Below are 18,996 nucleotides of genomic sequence, written 5' to 3' on the forward strand. Positions count from 1 at the left end.
TTATAAGCATATATACTGCCTGTCACAGTATGTGTGCCTCAGCAGCTGTAACTCATAGCTGCTTAGCAAGAAGAAAATTATAATGCATATATATTCAAAGAAAAATACACACTTTGATGAAACAAAATAAGTGCTGGGATCAGGTTCACATATCTGTATCACTCTGAAAACAAGAGTGCCTTGGGCTGGCTAATAGATTTGGTAAGAACTAGGGGGAAAAAATCTCATAAATCTTCTACAAAGACAAGCAGGAAATACAGCAATGCATCTTAAAAATCCCAGAATACCCAAGGACCATGAAAAACAAAATATACAAACAATTTATGGAAGGAATGTCAAGAAAAAAGATTACAAAGAAACATGAAAAACTAACAAGGAGAATTTTTCCAAATTGATGATAGATATAACAGCAGATTCAGTAAAGAGATTCAGGGACACTAAGCAAGGCAAAGGGTAAAAACTGTACCTCAGCATACTACAAACATTTTATCAAAGAATTCTTTTATCAAAGAAGAAAACATCCATGATAGGACAAAATAGGCACTGAATCTACTAAAACCATGAACCAAAATAGTGCAGTGAAATTCCTAAAGAATTTAAAGAGAACAACCCATTGACCTCAGTCAACAATAGTGAGATTATGCTTCAAACATAAAAGAAATGAAAATACTCTCCCTGATAAAAATCAAGGAACTCTGTTGTCAGTAGAAAACTGCCTCACAAAGAAAATGCTAATATTTATTCCATATATGTGTGTGTGTGTGAATGTGCATGTGTGTGCATGTGTGAATGTATGTATGTGTGTGCATGAGCATGTCTGTGCATACATTTGCATATGTTTGTATGTATACATGCATGTGTAAGTGTATGTGCATATGAGTACATGAGTGGACATGTATATGCATGTGTATATGCATGGGCACATCTGTGCATGTCTTTACTCATGTGTATGTGTGCATGTATCAATGTGTAACACAAAATAGCCCCTCTTTAGCACCTTTAAAAGATTAAGAAAATAGAATACTATTTGGCTGGAGTAATAAAAACAAAGAGATAAAGTAGACAGAAATACCTCAAATCAAAATGGACTCAGATCTCTGCAGATCCTGTGTCACTGTATTAGTATTAGTGAATGCTCCCTATGAACAAACAAATTATTACTCTCTTGTTAACCTGCTTGAAATAGTCACCTCATCAAGACACAATGTGTTGAAACTTACTGAAGAAGGAACAGGATCTCTCAATAGACTACATTTATCAAAGGTATTGAATTAAAATTAATGACCTCCAGATGAGAAAATTCCAGGCCCAGATGGGGTTTACCACTAAGTTCTAAACATTCAAAAAACAAATTTTGAAATATATTATAATATTCCCTAAAGATGAAAATGGGGTGATACTTTCTGATTTAATCTAGAGTAATCCCACCATCATCTTAATTCCAATAGAATAAAAGAAGAATATTATATAGCAATATAGTTTTCAGTACATTTTCATTACTGTAAGTGTAAGAATTCCTGAAAATATCATCAAATTAAATCTTATGCTGGTAGAAAGAAATACTGTATGATCATTGTGATTTTTTCCTATTTACTAAAATGGATTTGACATTTAAAATTAATCTATCATATAAAAGCTAAAGAAAGAAAATCATATGATCACACTAATAGATTCAGGAAAAGCATTGACATTATATCCATAGAGTACAAAAAACAAAAACAAAAACAAAAAAAGAAAAACCTACAATAGCACTAACCTCAGCAAGTAGAGTATAAGGAAACTTGCCAACACAATGAAGAGCTTGCTATTAAGATGGGAATAAAGGTCAGCATAACCTCTTTCACCTTATTTTCAAAATTGCACTGGTCACCAATGGTAGGATGCTCAAAGTGTCTTTTTTCACAAATGACATATTTGTTCCTGTAGAACGCCTTAAGGAATCAACTACAACAACAACAAATCCTAGTTAGTATTGAATAAAACCATCCCTGAAAACAAGGGGACAAGTAGAGGAGGTACAATAGGTTATTTTTTAAGTATATCCTTTCCATAAGCAATAGTCAAACAGTAATTGAAAGTTCTAAAATGTCATTAATATTTTCAAAATGATGGGCTGGCAAAATAGTTTAGGAAATAAAGGTACCCATAACCAAACCAGATGGTCTCTGTTTGATTCTTGGGATCTACATGGTATAAAAAAAAATAACAAAACAGACAAACTGACTCTCTCAAGTTGTCCTCTGAACCCTACATGCACAACTTAGCACATGTGCACCATCCCCAATAAATAAATTAAAATATAGTAAAAAAAATTATGTATCTCTAAATGCAATAGTTATAACTATATCAAAATATGCATTACTTCTCTATGAAGAAGAATATAAAATTCTGAAAAAAGAAAAACTGTCTAAACTAATAGGGTGATATTCTACATTTGTGGGTAGAAAATTTCATTATTGTAATTAAAACTCAATTCCTCCCACCTAGATTTGTAAATTAATTATAATTGCAGTCAAAATACTGGAAGGTTATGATGGCTATTAATGAAAACTTATGATTAATATGAAGAGGCAAAGAAGCACAGGATAGGTAACTTTTGAAACTAGAATGACAACTTTAGAAGAGCTATCTGACATCAAGACTTATTACAAGTTAACTACAGTGTAGCAAAGGTGATGCTAATGAGAAGATAAAAAGACTGAACAATGTGATACAATGTATAGGGCAGGAATGATTCCATAGAAATATAACCCATTTAAAAAAACAAAAAAAAAACCATAACTCAATAAAGGAACACTTTGCAACAAAAGATGCTAGACCATTGTATGCAAGAAGTGAATACAGAAACAGAACTTACACCCTTTTAAATATTAATTCAAAATACAAAACAGGAAACCCCCAAATACAAGGTAACTACTTAAGGTGCTGAATTTGAAAATGAACATTAGGTACAGTTGTAAAACTCAATCTAGAAAGGATACAAACTGTAAGCTAGACTTTTTAAAAACTTCTCCAAAAACAACACTATCAGGAAAATAAGACAAATCACAGATTTAAGAAAAAATATTTGCAGCTGACCCGGGCTCTCCTGGGCTCACTCGTTCTAGGGAACCCACACCATGGTGTCGGGCTGCAAGATTGGCCCGTCCATCCTTAACAGCGACCTGGCCAACCTGGGGGCAAGTGCCTGTGCATGCTGGACTCGGGAGCCGACTACCTGCACCTGGATCTAATGGACGGGCATTTTGTTCCCATCATCACGTTTGGTCACCCTGTGGTTGAAAGCCTCCGAAAGCAGCTAGGCCAAGGACCCTTTCTTTGATATGCACATGATGGTGTCTAGGCCAGAACAGTGGGTAAAACCAATGGCTGTGGCAGGTGCCAATCAATATACATTTCATCTTGAAGCAACTGAGAAGCCAGAGGCTTTGATTAAAGACATCCAGGAGAATGTAATGAAGGTTGGCCTTGCTTTCAAACCAGGAACTACAGTTGAATATTTGGCCCCATGGGCTAATAAAACAGATATGGCCTTGGTAATGACCATAGAACCTGGGTTTGGAGGATAGAAATTCATGGAAGATATGATGCTCAAGGTTCACTGGTTGAGAGAACCCAGTTCCCAACTTTGGATATAGAGGTCGATGGTGGAGTAGGTCCTGACACTGTTCAGAAGTGTGCAGAGGCAAGAGCTAACATGATTGTGTCTGGCAGTGCCATTATGAGGAGTGATGACCCCAAAGCTGTTATCAACTTACTAAGAAATGTTTGCTCAGAAGTGGTTCAGAAACGCTCTCTGGATCGATGAAGCCACAAGGAGCCAAGTTTCTGCTCATGAACCCTTTTTTTTTTTTTTGCTGGGAAAGAGAAATATTGACTACCGATCACATTGCAATCAAAGCGGTGTTGCATTTAAGTGATTAAAATCAATTGTTCAGGATGCTCAAGAGGTTAGAAATAACTACCTTTTTAGAGATGCCATTTAGAAATTTGCATGATGAAAAATATTCAGGTTTATACAGGGAGGATGATTTTTGTAAAGAGTAAAAATAAGACTTGTTAAGATAACAGAAATGTGTCTTAATGCCTAAAGAGAAAATTAGCTACTATGAGAAATATTTTCTGTATTTTTACAAAGAATGATCTGTTGATTCTTTGGTTTATCCCTAAAGCAAATGACATCCATATTTTCTTTCATGTCATTTGTGATTTGTTTATATGCCTGAGAATATGAACGGAAAGAGACTAAAATTAGAAGCTTTGGTGGGGTGGCATGTCATGGTCTGACATTTGAATTACTTTTACTTTTTATCTTACACTTGGTTTATTAAAAACTATAAAAATAATGTATGAAGCCTAGGGTTTCTAAGTGCAAGTGCAGACTTACCAAGGTACTTCCTTTGTCACAGCAGGCTACTCTGTAATTCCTTCCTGCCCTTGGTTCTCACTCAACCACCATTCTTAGGGGCATGAAGTAGAACTGTGTGCTAGCTGGGAGCAGAAAGGAACTATACAGTTTCTCTTGGAAGCACCACTGAAATGAATACCAATAGAACAGAATACCTACTCTGGCTCATTAATAAAATCACCAGCTTGTTTTCACTATAAACTCATATGTTGAATGGAACCATAACTATTGTGCATTTGAGAATTAAAGGCATAGCATGGTTTCGGAAGGCCTATACCTAGACTGTAGAGCATGCTCAGCACAGAATGGCATGCATCATGTCTGCTTTGTGAGTTATTAAGCACTTTGGTATAATCATATTAAATGCAAAATTGTACTGTAATTTTTAGAACTACTGTAGCTTGGTGCATAGAAAGCAGTTTTCTGGTGTGTACTACTGCTCTGACTACAAATAGAGCTCCTGAGGTGGATTAGAAAAAAGAAAAGGTTTTACTTATCTTATTTTCAGTGTAACTGTATCCTCTAGCAGAGTCAGAGAAAGGCAAGAATACTCTGGAAGTATAAGTTCTGACCCCAAGGCTGGATGGATGGATGGACAGATAGCTATAGAGATGATATAATACAGATTGAATATCATCCATAAATAAGCAGTAATAAAACGAGAACACTGACAAATAGGGATGGAATAGAGAGCTTGCTTGGGCTTTTTCCTGCCCTGTAAGATAAAAGTTTATTGATACTTGTTATTATCTTAGCTTTTGAAAGGTTTGTGCATATAATCAAACCACACAACAAGGCATATAGAAATAACTTTAATAAAAAAACTATGTAGGAGTAGGAGATCGAGGCAGCCAGGGAGCAGAGAGATCTCTGTGGAGTGCACACAGAAAGCGCACCCCCCCCACGCCCTCCCCGATCCAGGGACCAGGACCACACAACTTTGGAACTTCCCTTTCCACCCAACTGCGACTTCAGGGCGCAGAACAGAGACCTGCCCATCTGCCACCCGAACCAGCAAGCACTAAAGGTTTAAAAACTGGAGAGTAGGAGATCGAGGCAGCCAGGGAGCAGAGAGATCTCTGCGGAGTGCACACAGAAAGTGCACCCCCCCTGCCCTGCCCAATCCAGGGACCAGGAACACAACATTGGAATTTCTGTTCCCACCCACTGACACTGAGGCGAAGAACAGGGCTCAGCCCATCTGCCATCTGGACTAGTGGAGATCCAGAGACACAGACCAGACAGATACAAGGGAAAGGCAAGAACATATCACTGACAACAAAATGGCAAGAGGAAAGCGAAAGAGTATATCCCAAGGAAACCATGAAAACCTGGCAACACCAGAACCCAGCTCTCCCATAACAGCAAACACTGGAATATCAAACACTCCAGAAAAAGAAGACGCAGACCTGAAATCATACCTCAAGATGCTGACAGAGATACTTGAACAAGAACGGGAGGAAAAGCAAAAAGATTCAGAAGCTTTTAAAGAGGAAACAAGAAAAACACTCAAAGAACTCAAATAACTAGAGGAAAACAGAACCAAAAAGGTGAAGGAATGGAAGAGGGAATTTAAAACGGAAATTGACACAATAAAGAAAACACTAAAAGAGATAACCCTAGAGGAAGAACACCAAAAAAAGAAATCAGGAGTCACAGAAGCAAGCATTTCCAATAGATTACAAGAGAGGGAAGAGAGAAACTCGGGGGCAGAAGACAACATTGTAAACATAGAAAAAACAGCCAGAGAAGATGCAAAAAACAAAAAGCTCCTAACCCAAAATGTCCAGGAGATCCAGGACACAATGAGAAGACCGAACCTAAGGATAATAGGAATAGAAGAGGGAGAAGAGTATCAACTAAGAGGCACAGTAAATATCTTCAACAAAATTGTAGAAGAAAACTTCCCTACCCTCAAGAATGAGATGACCACGAGCATAAAAGAAGCCTTCAGAACTCCAAATAGGTTGGACCAGAAAAGAAATACCTCCCGACACATAATAGTCAAAACACCAAGTGTCCAAAGCAAAGAAAGAATACTAAAAGCAGTAAGGGAAAAAGGTCAGGTAACATACAAAGGCAGACCAATCAGAATCACACCCGATTTCTCAACAGAGACTATGAAAGCTAGAAGAGCCTGGACAGACATCATGCACACCCTAAGAGAGCACAAGTGCCTGCCAGGGCTGCTAAACCCAGCAAAACTATGAATCACCATAGATGGAGAGATGAAGATATTTCAAGACAAATCAAAATTTACACAATATCTGACCACAAACCCAGCACTACAACAAATTATAGGTGGAAAACCCAATACGATGAGGGAAAATACAAACTAGTGAAAACAAGAAAACTAAACAAGAAAAACAAAAGAAAAAAAGACACTGACACAACTAAACCCACAAAAGCAATAACCTTGGATTCCTGTTGTTTCCAGGACTTTTAACATGAAGGGGTGTTGAATTTTGTCAAATGCTTTCTCAGCATCTAGTGAGATGACCATGTGATTTTGTTCTTTGAGTTTGTTTATATGGTGGATTACGTTGATGGATTTCCTTATATTAAACCATCCCTGCATCCCAGGAATGAAGCCTACTTGGTCATGATGAATGATCGTTTTGATGTGTTCTTGGATTTGGTTTGCAAGGATTTTGTTGAGTATATTTGCATCAACATTCATAAGTGAGATTAGTCTGAATTTTTCTTTCCTTGTAAGGTCTTTGTGTAGTTTAGGTACAAGGGTTTTTGTAGCCTCAAAAAATGAGTTTGGTAGTATTCCATCTGATTCTATCTTTTGGAATAGTTTAGAGAGTATTGGTGTTATATCCACAATAAATGTCTGATAAAATTCTGCACTGAACCCGACTGGACCTGGGCTTTTTTTGGTTGGGAGGCTTTTGATGACTTTTTCTATTTCTTTAGGTGTTACAGGGTTATTTAAATGGTTTACTTGGTCCTGGTGTAAATTTGGGATCTTGTATCTGTCTAGGAATTTGTCCATTTCCTCCAGATTTTCCAATTTTGTGGAGTATAAGTTTTTGTAGTAGGATCTGATGATTTCTTGAATTTCCTCAGTTTCAGTTGTTGTTTCCACTTTGCTTTCTGATTTTGTTAATTTGTATACTCTCTCTTTGCCCTCTAGTTAGTCTGGCTAGGGGTTTTACAATCTTGTTCTTTTCTAAAAGAAACAACTCTTGGTTTTGTTGATTTTTCAATGGTTTTTTTTTTTTTTTTTTTTTGTTTGTTTCTATTTGGTCTATTTCTGCCCTAATTTTGACTATTTCTTGATATCTACTCTTCTTGGGTATATCTGCTTACTTTTGTTCTAGGGCTTTTAGCTGTGCTGTTAGGTTGCTGATGTAAGCTCTCTCCTGTTTCTTTTTTGAAGCACTTAGGGCTATGAGTTTTCCTCTCAGTACTGCTTTCATTGCATCCCATAGGTTTGGGTATGTTGTGTTTTCGTTTTTGTTGAATTCTAGAAAGTCCTTAATTTCTTTCATCATTTCTTCTTTGACCCTGCTATCTTCTAACCAAGCGTTGTATAATTTCCATGTGTACTTATGCTTTTTGTTGTCTTTGTTGTTGTTAAAGACCAGCCATAGACCGAGGTGACCTGAGAGGATGCATGGGAGTATTTCAATCTTCTTATATCGATTGAGGCTCGTTCTGTGTCCAATTATGTGGTCAATTTTCGAGAAGGTGCCATGGGGTGCTGAGAAGAAGGTGTATTCTTTTACTTTAGGATGATATGTTCTGTATATATCTATTAATTTTAGTTGGTTCATAGTCTCTGCTAGTTTAGAAGTGTTCTTGTTCAGTTTCTGTTTCCATGATCTGTCCATTGGTGAGAGTGGGGTATTAAAGTCTCCCACTATTATTGTGTGGGGTGAAATGTATTTTTTGAGCTTTAGTAGGGTTTCTTTTATGAATGTGGGTGCTTTTTTATTTGGAGCATATATGTTAAGAATTGAGAGTTCCTCCTGACAGATTTCCCCTGTAATGAGTAAAAAGTGTCCTTCCTTATCTTTTTTGATAACTTTTGGTTGGAAATTTACTTTATTCGATATTTGAATAGCCACTCCAGCTTGCTTCTTGGGGCTCTTTGCTTGGATGGTTTTTTCCCACCCTTTTACTCTGAGATAGTGTCTGTCTTTGTCTCTGAGATGAGTTTGCTGTATGCAGCAAAAGGCTGGATTTTGTTTATGTATCCAGTCTGATAGCCTATGTCTCTTTATTGGGGAGTTGAGTCCATTTATGTTAATAGATATCAAGGAATAGTTGTTTCAGTTTCCTGCCATTATTGCTTTTGTGGGTTAAGTTGTGTCTGTGTCTTTTTCTTTTTTTAGTTTTCTTGTTTATGAGTTTTCTTGTTTTTACTAGGCTGTATTTTCCCTCATTGTATTGGGTTTTCCACCTATAATTCGTTGTAGTGCTGGGTTTGTGGTCAGATATTGTGTAAATTTTGATTTGTCTTGAAATATCTTCATCTCTTTGTCTATGGTGATTGATACTTTTGCTGGGTATAGCAGCTTGGGCTGGCACCTGTGCTCTCTTAGGCTGTGCATGATGTCTGTCCAGGCTCTTCTAGCTTTCATAGTCTCTGTTGAGAAATCGGGTGTGATTCTGATTGGCCTGCCTTTATATGTTACCTGACCTTTTCCCCTTACTGCTTTTAGTATTCTTTCTTTGCTTTGGGTACTTGGTGTTTTGACTATTATGTGTCGGGAAGTATTTCTTTTCTGGTCCAACCTACTTGGAGTTCTGAAGGCTTTTTTTATGCTTGTGGTCATCTCATTCTTGAGGGTATGGAAGTTTTCTTCTACAATTTTGTTGAAGATATTTACTGTACCTCTTAGTTGATACTCTTCTCCCTCTTCTATTCCTATTATCCTTAGGTTCAGTCTTCTCATTGTGTCTTAGATTTCCTGGACATTTCGGGTTAGGAGCTTTTTGTTTTTTGCATCTTCTCTGGCTGTTTTGTCTATGTTTACAATGTTGTCTTCTGCCCCCGAGATTCTCTCTTCGATCTCTTGTACGCTATTGGAAATGCTTGCTTCTGTAACTCCTTATTTCTTTTTTTGGTGTTCTGCCTCTAGGGTTATCTCTTTTAGTGTTTTCTTTATTGTGTCAATTTCCGTTTTAATTTTCTTCTTCTATTCCTTCATTTCTTTGGTTCTGTTTTCCTCTAGTTATTTGAGTTCTTTGAGTGTTTTTCTTGTTTCCTCTTTAAAAGCTTCTGAATCTTTTTGCTTTTCCTCCCATTCTTTTTTAAGTATCTCTGTCAGCATCTTGAGGTATGATTTCAGGTCTGAGTCTTCTTTTTCTGGACTGTTTGGAATTCTGATGTTTGCTGTTATGGGAGAGCTAGGTTCTGGTGTTGCCAGGTTGTCTTGGTTTCCTTGGGATATACTCTTTCACTTTCCTCTTGCCATTTTGTTGTCAGTGATATGTTCTCGCCTTTCCCTTGTATCTGGTCTGTGTCCCTGGATCTCCACTGGTCCAGGTGGCAGATGGGCCCAGCCTTGTTCTATGCCTCAGATTCACCGGGTGGAAACAGAATTTCCAAAGTTCTGTTCCTGTTCCCTGTATCAGGCAGGTCACAGGGTGTACTCCATGTGTGCACTCCGCAGAGATCTCTCTGCTCCCTGGCTGCCCAGATCTCCCAATCACCAGTTTCTCAACCCCTAGGGGCTCTAGGTCCTTATGGCAGATGGACAAAAATGTATTTATATACATTTATGCAAAAATGTTTAAATTTTTTTTCTTTTATCTTTGTTTTTTAAAATAAAGTTTAAAAAAATAAGTAATGCTTGCTATAAAGCCATGGCTCTTAACCTGAAGTTCATATTAGTATACCTTGGGAGCTTTGAGGAAACCTTATGATCAGGCTTAACCCAAATAAATCAGGATGCCTTCTGCATCACGACTTTCTAATCTCCCTAGACTAGTTCACTGTGCAGCCAACCTTGGAAATCAACGTTATGAAAGACCAGGAAGAATATAAAAGAATGGGTAAGCTTTTGATTGAAAGGAACAGAGATTTAGACTGCTTGCAAGAAGTTATATCACTCTTTTATATAGCTAATTTATTTTTACTCTCCAACATCAGGTCAGTTATAACATTCTTTAAAAGCATTTTCTGACTACCCCCATGTTATCAATAAGAATCTTAATAAATTAATATAAGTTATCACTGTTTTATAGACTTTACTATATTCCAGATGCCATAACAAGCACTTTAATTATGTTTTAATATCTTCCTCCTCAAAGACACTAGCAGACAAGTAGCAGTATTAATATTTAATTTTATATACAGTGAAAAAGAATAACTTGTCAAGGTAACACAACTAAAACATTGTAGGATTGGTTGTAGAACTACAAAATTCTTGTTCTGAAACATAACCTACTGATCCTATGTAGCTTCTCACATAGCCCACACATATGTTAATCATTCCGTGAAGCATATTATATTTAATGCTTTTCTGACTGTGAATTCACTACTTACTTATTCATCTAAATGACAGGTTTGGAATTTATTCTCAATGTATATGGTGATAGAACTTTGAAGACTAGAAATTAGTAATGTGGATCATGCATCAATAAATGACTTGACTGGCCAAATCCTGCTAGCCACTTATTTTTATAAATAAAGTTTTTTTGAGCCATTGGCCAACCATGGTCATTGGTTGATTGGTTTGTTACCTGCAGTGACCTTCATGTGACATGATTGCTGTTGAGTAGTTATGGTAACAGTCTTTTTGCAATGCCTTAAAATTTACTGTCTGGCTGTTTAGAGCAAGTTTAACAACCCATAGCTTAAAGCACAAAACAAGTAAATCTAATGATCACCCAATGATACACATACTGTGGTACTCACACTGTCAGAACATTAAATATATATATATATATATATATATATATGTGTGTGTGTGTGTGTGTGTGTGTGTGTGTGTGTGTGTGTGTGTGTGTGTGTGTGTAGGGTATAGGGAAACCAGTTCCTACAAGGCACAGTGCTGGAAAGCTTGCTATAGTTACCTAGATAAAAAGGAGCAACCACACCAGTAAGATCATGTCCTCAGCAAGAGAGGCAAGTGACTATTTAAATAACAGAATAAATATGTTTACGTGATGCTAAATAGCTTTATATACCTCATGAAAATTTGGTTTGATTTTATTTTTATTATTTTATTGGAGAGGGATATATGGGCAGGGCCCTGTTATATAGTCCAGGTTGTCCTTGAAGTCATGATCTTCCTGTCTCAAAGTACTGGAATCATATACATGCATCAACATGTTAAGTTAAAAGATTTCCTGACTCTCATTAGACCATCTAGAGATACACATGGCAAAATACACTTCTAGAGAACAGCAATTCTGGGGTGTTATTGCACAGTAAAGTAACTGCCATTAACAATTATCCACTGTACATTTTGAAAAAACTAATAGGTTCTTACAACTTTCACCATAAGGAAAATTTAAATAATTGATAAAATAAAGATATATAGATTAATTTAAATATTATTTATACATTCATTATGAAAAGTATTACATTACTTTATTAATGTGTTTATGTTGTTATGTATCAATTTAAAAGAATCAAACTTTAAAAAAATTAAATACTTATAAATAGTTATTTGTTAAGTAAATGACTATTTCTTAAATAAAGGAAAAATGAAATTGCATAACAGGTTGTCCTTTATATTGAATTGATTGACCTATAAGAATTTTATCTTCTTCAACCCACACAACACACATCTTAGTTCAGGAAGCTAGCACCATTGCAAATTTGTAATACCAGCACTCAGTAGTCCAGGCAAAACAATACTGAGTTTAAGGTCAGTCTGGATTACTTGAGGAGAACCTGCCTCAAAACAATAGCAGCAGCAACAACAAGAGAAATATTGCAGGGTATTTGATCACAATTGTGAACTAGTAAATCCTCGTGGTGTGTCTTAGCCCTAGTGTACACCTCTAGCCCAAGAGCTTTCAGTTTATTGCTAACAAGGATTTACAATGTGGTTCAGTCCTTTCACACACCTTTAATCCCAGAGCTAAATAAAGGCATCCCTAGATTAAGAGGCAGAGCCAGAAACCAGCTGACAGGGAGTGAACACAAGTAAACAGAAAGAGACTTTATGCTGGAAGGTATTTAAGACAGTGTGAAGGAGGGGAAAGAGCTTTCTCATTCCGGGATGCTGGTGGAGTAGGAAAGTCAGCTGGGTGCTTTCTCTGCCTCTCAGAGATGCTTTCACCATAGCATCTGATTCCTTAATTTTCATGTGCTAAAATCGAGTGGCTGGGATTTTTATTTTTTAAAACAGAGAAACTGCTGGAAAGCTACATATCTTTCTTTTTTTCACTATTACAATCATAAATAAGTTCTAATATTCTGTGAAGTGGTTGCAATAGACTATACCTGGAAAATTCATGGGCAGCTCAAAGGGCTTCAGAGAATCAGAGCCTCCAATATCACCCTCACAAATTTCGGCCATGATCTTTTTAATTTTGAGGCCTGTGATTTTAATCACTTCTCCTGTTGACAAACAGCATTCATTGCCACACATCTCATAAATAGAACCTGAAAAAAAGAAAAGAATTTTTTTTGTAAAGGTTCAAAAGCGAAGAATGAAACAAATGTGAAAGTTTTATATAGACTGTTCTTACTCAGCTCCTCCATTGGCTGAACAAGAATTTAACCTGACTATTCCAAAATGTACAGCATGTGCCAGAGTCACATTGGATTTTCACTTTAACAACCAGGAAAAGTATAAACAATCTTGTTTGGTTTTTTCTTAGTTGTATTTATGGTTTCCCTTTCACCTTTAGCTCATTTATCCAAAGTCAAGCTACAGTCACCCCTTCCCTGCTAGAATTTTAGGTATATTTTGCCAGGTCACAGAATTAGCCCATATAAATCAACAGCAATTTGATTATGTTGTGCAAACCAGGCTGTAATGGAATCCAAGACCCAAAGAAAGAGTGGTCTGTATACCAGGTCTTCATAGTAACAGCTTCCTAAATTTTTTTTTCAGATTTGGTTGTTGTCATGAAAGTGAATTTAAGGGATTTATTTTATTTTGTTTTGTTTTGTTTTGTTTTTTTACCCATTTTTACCTGTCTTTTTCACAAGCTGGAGAAAACACTCAATAACATTAAGGCAATAGGTGACAACCAACCAGCAAAACAGAAAAGAATCACTTCTGTTCAGGATGTTGGTCTCTTTGATAAGCCTTTCATCACACATGCTAATATTAAGGCTTTTGTTCCTTTATTTTCTTTCTGTGTCTCCCAACACAAGGAGAACAGTCAATGGAACAATCAAACTATGACCACCAAAGAGATGAGTGGCTCATGGCATCTTTCCTGAAATATGATTGTGTCACACATACACACACATACACACACACACACACACACACACACACACACACACACACACAACAGTAACTTATAACTAGAATTAGGAGCATTACACAACTGCAAAGAATCAAATAGGGGCAGTACATTGAGCTCCATAGAGACAGTGCCGGGGCAAGTGAGAGCCGGAAAATCAACTAAACATGGGCAAAGGAGATCCTAAGAAGCCGAAAGGCAAGATGTCCTCATATGCATTCTTTGTGCAAACCTGCCGGGAGGAGCACAAGAAGAAGTACCCAGATGCTTCTGTCAATTTCTCAGAGTTCTCCAAGAAGTGCTCAGAGAGGTGGAAGACCATGTCTGCTAAAGAAAAGGGGAAATTTGAAGATATGGCAAAAGCTCACAAGGCTCGTTATGAAAGAGAAATGAAAACCTACATCCCCCCCAAAAGGGGAGACCAAAAAGAAGTTGAAGGACCCCAATGCACCCAAGAGCCCTCTTTCGGCCTTCTTCTTGTTCTGTTCTGAGTACCGCCCAAAAATCAAAGGTGAGCATCCTGGCTTATCCATTGGTGATGTCGCAAAGAAACTAGGGGAGATGTGGAACAACAAGCAGCCCTATGAGAAGAAGGCCGCCAAGCTGAAGGAGAAGTAGAAAAACGATATTGCTGCGTACAGAGCTAAAGGAAAAGCTGATGCAGCGAAAAGGGGGGTGGTCAAGGTTGAAAAGAGCAAGAAAAAGAAGGAAGAAGAAGATGAGGAGGAAGATGAAGAGGATGAGGAAGAGGAGGAAGAGGAAGACAAAGATGAAGAAGAAGATGATGATGATGAATAAGTTGGTTCTAGCACAGTTTTTTTTTCTTGTCTATAAAGCATTTAACCCCCCTGTACACAACTCACTCCTTTTAAAAAAAAATTGAAATGTAAGGCTGTGTAAGATTTGTTTTTAAACTGTACAGTGTCTTTTTTTGTATAGTTAACACACTACCGAATGTGTCTTTAGATAGCCCTGTCCTGGTGGTATTTTCAATAGCCACTAACCTTGCCTGGTACAGTCCGGGGGTTGTAAATTGGCATGGAAATTTAAAGCAGGTTCTTGTTGGTGCACAGCACAAATTAGTTATATATGGGGACAGTAGTTTGTTTTTGGTTTTTTTTTTTTCCGGTTTTTTTTTCTTTTGGTTATTTTGGTTTTTTGTTTGTTTGTTTGTTTTGTTTTTTGGTTTTTTGGTTTTTTTTCATCTTCAGTTGTCTCTGATGCAGCTTATAAGAAGATAATTGTTCTGTTAGCTGAATACCACTCTGTAATTGCAAAAAAAAAAAAAAAAAAAAAAAAAATGTGGCTGTTTTGTTGACATTCTGAATGCTTCTAAGTAAATACAATTTTTTTATTAGTATTGTTGTCCTTTTCATATGTCTGAAAGTTTTCTTCTCCAGGGGAAGCTAGTCTTTTGCTTCTGCCCATTTTGGGTCACATGGATTATTACAGTGCATATCTTTTCATACAGTTAGCTAGAAAAAACCTTTTGTCCGCACACCCTGCATATTGTAGTTGGGGTAACATTTCCATCCATAGTTGAATTCTCCAAAACCATGATCAGTTGGATAAGAGATTATATAACCTACTTGGCATAGCAAGGACTGGTCAGTTCTGTCACACCATGGAATTATTAGAATCGAGCAATCTGAAAGCCTGTCCTTGAAGAATTAATAGAGAAGTATGTTCTCCTTACATGAGGACTCTCCTCTAACTGCCATTACTGTGTAATGACAGTTATATTTTGCAGTTTCCCCTACTAAAGAAGACCTGAGAATGTATCCACAAAAGTGTGAGCTTAAAATACAAGACTTCGTGCTCTTTGTTGTCCTCAGTCCCAGCGAAGGCTATCCTGAGAAGCTGGCTATAATGCTCCTGCCCTTCTATCTACATATGGTTTGCTCAGGAAACTTGACTTGTTAAAGGTATATTTAATTAGTTGGGCCAGCTTTTAAAAGTATGCCACATTTAAAATGAAGGGTATATTTTCCTATACTGTGGTTTGTCCCTTTATAAATCAGATACAAGGAAAGAGGATAAACTTTGCATATTAGTTCCAGTTGTCCAATCCATTTGCTTTTCTTTATAAAACCCAAACTCATTCATTAATCATGTTTAATCTGTTTAGTTTAGGGAACAATTTGGCAATTTTGTGGGGTATTTTGAGATTATTGTTCTCTAAAAGTACCAGTGGTTTAAGATAGCGTTCTTGTAATTTTACATGCTTTTGTGATGGAGTATTGTTATATCATTTTGACTTGGGTTCTTTACATTTGCGTTTGTTATGTAATTGGAGGAGGAATACTGACCATGAGTCCTGGATGATACTAATAAACTAATAATTGCAGAGGTTTAAAAAAAAAAGAATCAAATAGGATAGCAATTTTTCCTTCCCTCCATGATGGCTCAAATCTTCTTGACCATACTAAGCATAAGGTTATGAGGACAAAATGCTAGCTTTGTCATCTTTCTGATTTCTTTTTAAAAAATATTTTTTTATTTCCCTTTCTTTTTTAGTTTCCTCACAGTCTCTGGTTGAATATATGGCAAGATATTGTAACCCTTTCACAGCATTCATGTTTTTTGTAAAAGTTTCTAAAGCCATAATTTTAACCAGTTCAAAATGTTCTGATCATATCAGTGTCTCAACAGGTAATATGCCATGCCACAATCAAAGAATTTTGAAGGGACTTGATGTATATGGAAACAAATAACATAAAGGCACAGCCACCTCTAGGTAACCTAAAAAGACAGATGTCTATCAAGAGAGAGACAGAGACAGAAAGAGACAGAAACTATAGTGAGTAGTGACTTTCCTGGTTACAAACAAAATGGTAGTCACATGTTAAAGAGCAATTTTCTGTGTTATCATTTGCATGATGTAGGCCAGAGGATGAGGAACTGCTAACAGCCTAGGTGGAGTTGAATCTCTCAAGCAGAAGTTCAACTTGTGAACACTACCACCCTGTACAGAGAACATCCGTCCTGAAGATTAGCTTGTCCGGTCCTTGAGCTTTTATTTAATATCTGAGCCATATCCCCATTTGCTTTCTCATACCTTTCTCTTAACTACTTATGTTCCTGATCTTCATTAACCTTAGTACATGGAGTTACCAGTTTCAAGTTCTTTATGAAATAAACTGAGGTATAAAAGAAATAATTTTTAAAAACATGGAAATACTTTCTGCCAATGACCTCAGAACACTTTTTTTGCTATGATAAAGCAAGCACTAACATTTTGTACCACTATTATTATATCATTGTGTTTAAATTTTTATGAGTTTAGTTTTTATTACTCCCAATTCAAGTTTAAGGTTTATTGGGAAAAATATGTTGCATTATATTTTTGAATGATTACAACACATTTTTTCCACTCAGTCAGTAAATCGAATATGTTAGGCCTCATAATTTGTAGTATATATCAGGGATAATATATATAGTTTTTATCCCCAGAAGCCTGGTACTCCAAAAAGGGAACAGGTAGACAGACTATTTCAAAAGAACAGGAAAAAGCCATAGTATACAAAAGACAGTGTTGTGAAGTCTCAGAGGCAATTTGTTTCTGTGGAAAAAAAGATAAGGGTGAGGAATCCGGAAGGAGACTATGGCCAATATGGGCTTCAAATGATGAGTCACGTAATGCAAAGACAGGCAGAGAAATAACACTGGAGGGCACAAAGTTACAGAAATAAACTTCTGTAACTTTAAACAGTTTGTGAGGCCTAACCTGGGAAGTAAGAGAGGAGACCTGTTTTGCTTTTGTTTTAAAGAAGGGATAGATGGAGAGAGTCAAAATTATACAATTTTTTATTAACTTTATACTGAACAAAACAATAGTGTGAAGTAACTTTAACGTCAAAGAATCTACAATTCCAGTTATCATGGTCTGGGAACAAATGCCAATTTAATAAGAGGTCATTTGTACTTTAGACATTAACTACCCAAACTCTAGTCCACCATGTCACCCGGGAGCTTGTTAGAATCTTGGTCAGACTTGCTGAATCAGAGCCTGCATTTTTAACAAGATCCCCAGATGATTAATAGGCACATTAAGGTTTGTAAAGCATTAGTCTGGGCTGCAAGTACACAACTGAAAAAGCCTCTGTTTCTGTTTGGTGATTGTTGTTGCAAAACAAATCAGAGAAGACTGTGCCATCCTCCCACCCAAAAAAAAAAAAAAAATACTTGTGTCACTGGAGTGGGGAGTGGGAGTAAAAAAGAATTACAATTGTGTTAAGGAAAGATTTTTCTTTATCATGTGAAATAGGACACAATATAATTGAACAACTTTTAGCTGAAAGTGTTGAACTTAATTTCAGTACAATGTTTATTCTTCAATATCATTTATAACCAACTGACTGGCTGGGAATACCATCTTCTTTCAAAGGTTCTAAGGGATCTGAAATTCAAAAGATAAATTTGTGCAAGATTCTATATCCATTTTTAGGGGCAAGAAGGCGGTCCGACTAGCCGGGGTGTACAGAGATCGCTGCAGAGAGATCTCTGCTGAACGTGCAGAAAGTGCGCCCCCCACCACAGCTTGGTTCAGGGAGCCAGTAACCCTGCATAGGGCTATTCCTAGCCTGAGGACATTGAGTGCAAAACGGGCACTCAGACCATCAACCACCAGGAACAGAAGAGATCCAGGGACACGGGCCTGGTAAGAAAGCATTTCCAGTAGCCAGGAATCAGGAGATCCAGGGACACAGGCCAGGTACAAGGGAGGGGCAAGAACCAATCCCGGACAACAAGACCACATATAATCACAGATAACAAGATGGCAAGAGGAAAGCAAAAGAACATACCCCAGGGAAACTAAGACAATCTGGCAACACCAAAACCCAGCTCTCCCATCACAGCAAACAGCAGAATGCCAAATACTCCAGAAAAAGAAGACTTAGACCTGAAATCATACCTCAAGATGATGATAGAGATCCTTAAAAAAGAACAGAAGGAAAAGCATAAAGAATTAGAAGCTTTTAAAAGGAAACAAGAAAAACACTCAAAGAACTCAACTAGAGGAAAACAGAATCAAAGAGATAAAGAAATGGAAGAAGGAATTTAAAATGAAAATGGACACAATAAAGAAAACACTAAAAGAGACAACCCAGGAGGTAGAAAACCTAAAAAAAAAAATCAGGAGTCACAGATGAAAGCATCTACAACAGACTACAAGAGATGGAAGAGAGAATCTT

General features: G+C 36.9%; 1 protein-coding gene and 2 pseudogenes across 3 annotated transcripts in view; 2 read left to right on the top strand and 1 right to left on the bottom strand.

Moving 5' to 3' along the window:
* THEMIS (thymocyte selection associated) overlaps positions 1-12,972 on the bottom strand; it is a gene marked incomplete at both ends in the record, with an annotated part of 51,927 nt that extends 38,955 nt beyond the window's left edge. The window contains one exon of the mRNA XM_080929428.1: positions 12,825-12,972. Within this exon, the coding sequence (XP_080785554.1) occupies positions 12,825-12,972 (148 nt within the window). The remainder of the gene's footprint in view (positions 1-12,824) is intronic.
* On the top strand, positions 3,120-3,808 carry LOC308430106 (ribulose-phosphate 3-epimerase-like; annotated as a pseudogene). Its single transcript has 2 exons — positions 3,120-3,491; positions 3,597-3,808. The product of its transcript is annotated as a ribulose-phosphate 3-epimerase-like (transcript).
* Positions 12,973-13,968: 996 nt separating the features above from the next.
* Positions 13,969-14,599, top strand: LOC308430139 (high mobility group protein B1-like; annotated as a pseudogene). The gene has a single exon. The product of its transcript is annotated as a high mobility group protein B1-like (transcript).
* The last annotated feature ends 4,397 nt before the right edge of the window (positions 14,600-18,996 follow it).

Source organism: Micromys minutus, assembly GCF_963924665.1.
Source record: "Micromys minutus genome assembly, chromosome: 15".
NCBI lineage: Eukaryota > Metazoa > Chordata > Mammalia > Rodentia > Muridae > Micromys > Micromys minutus.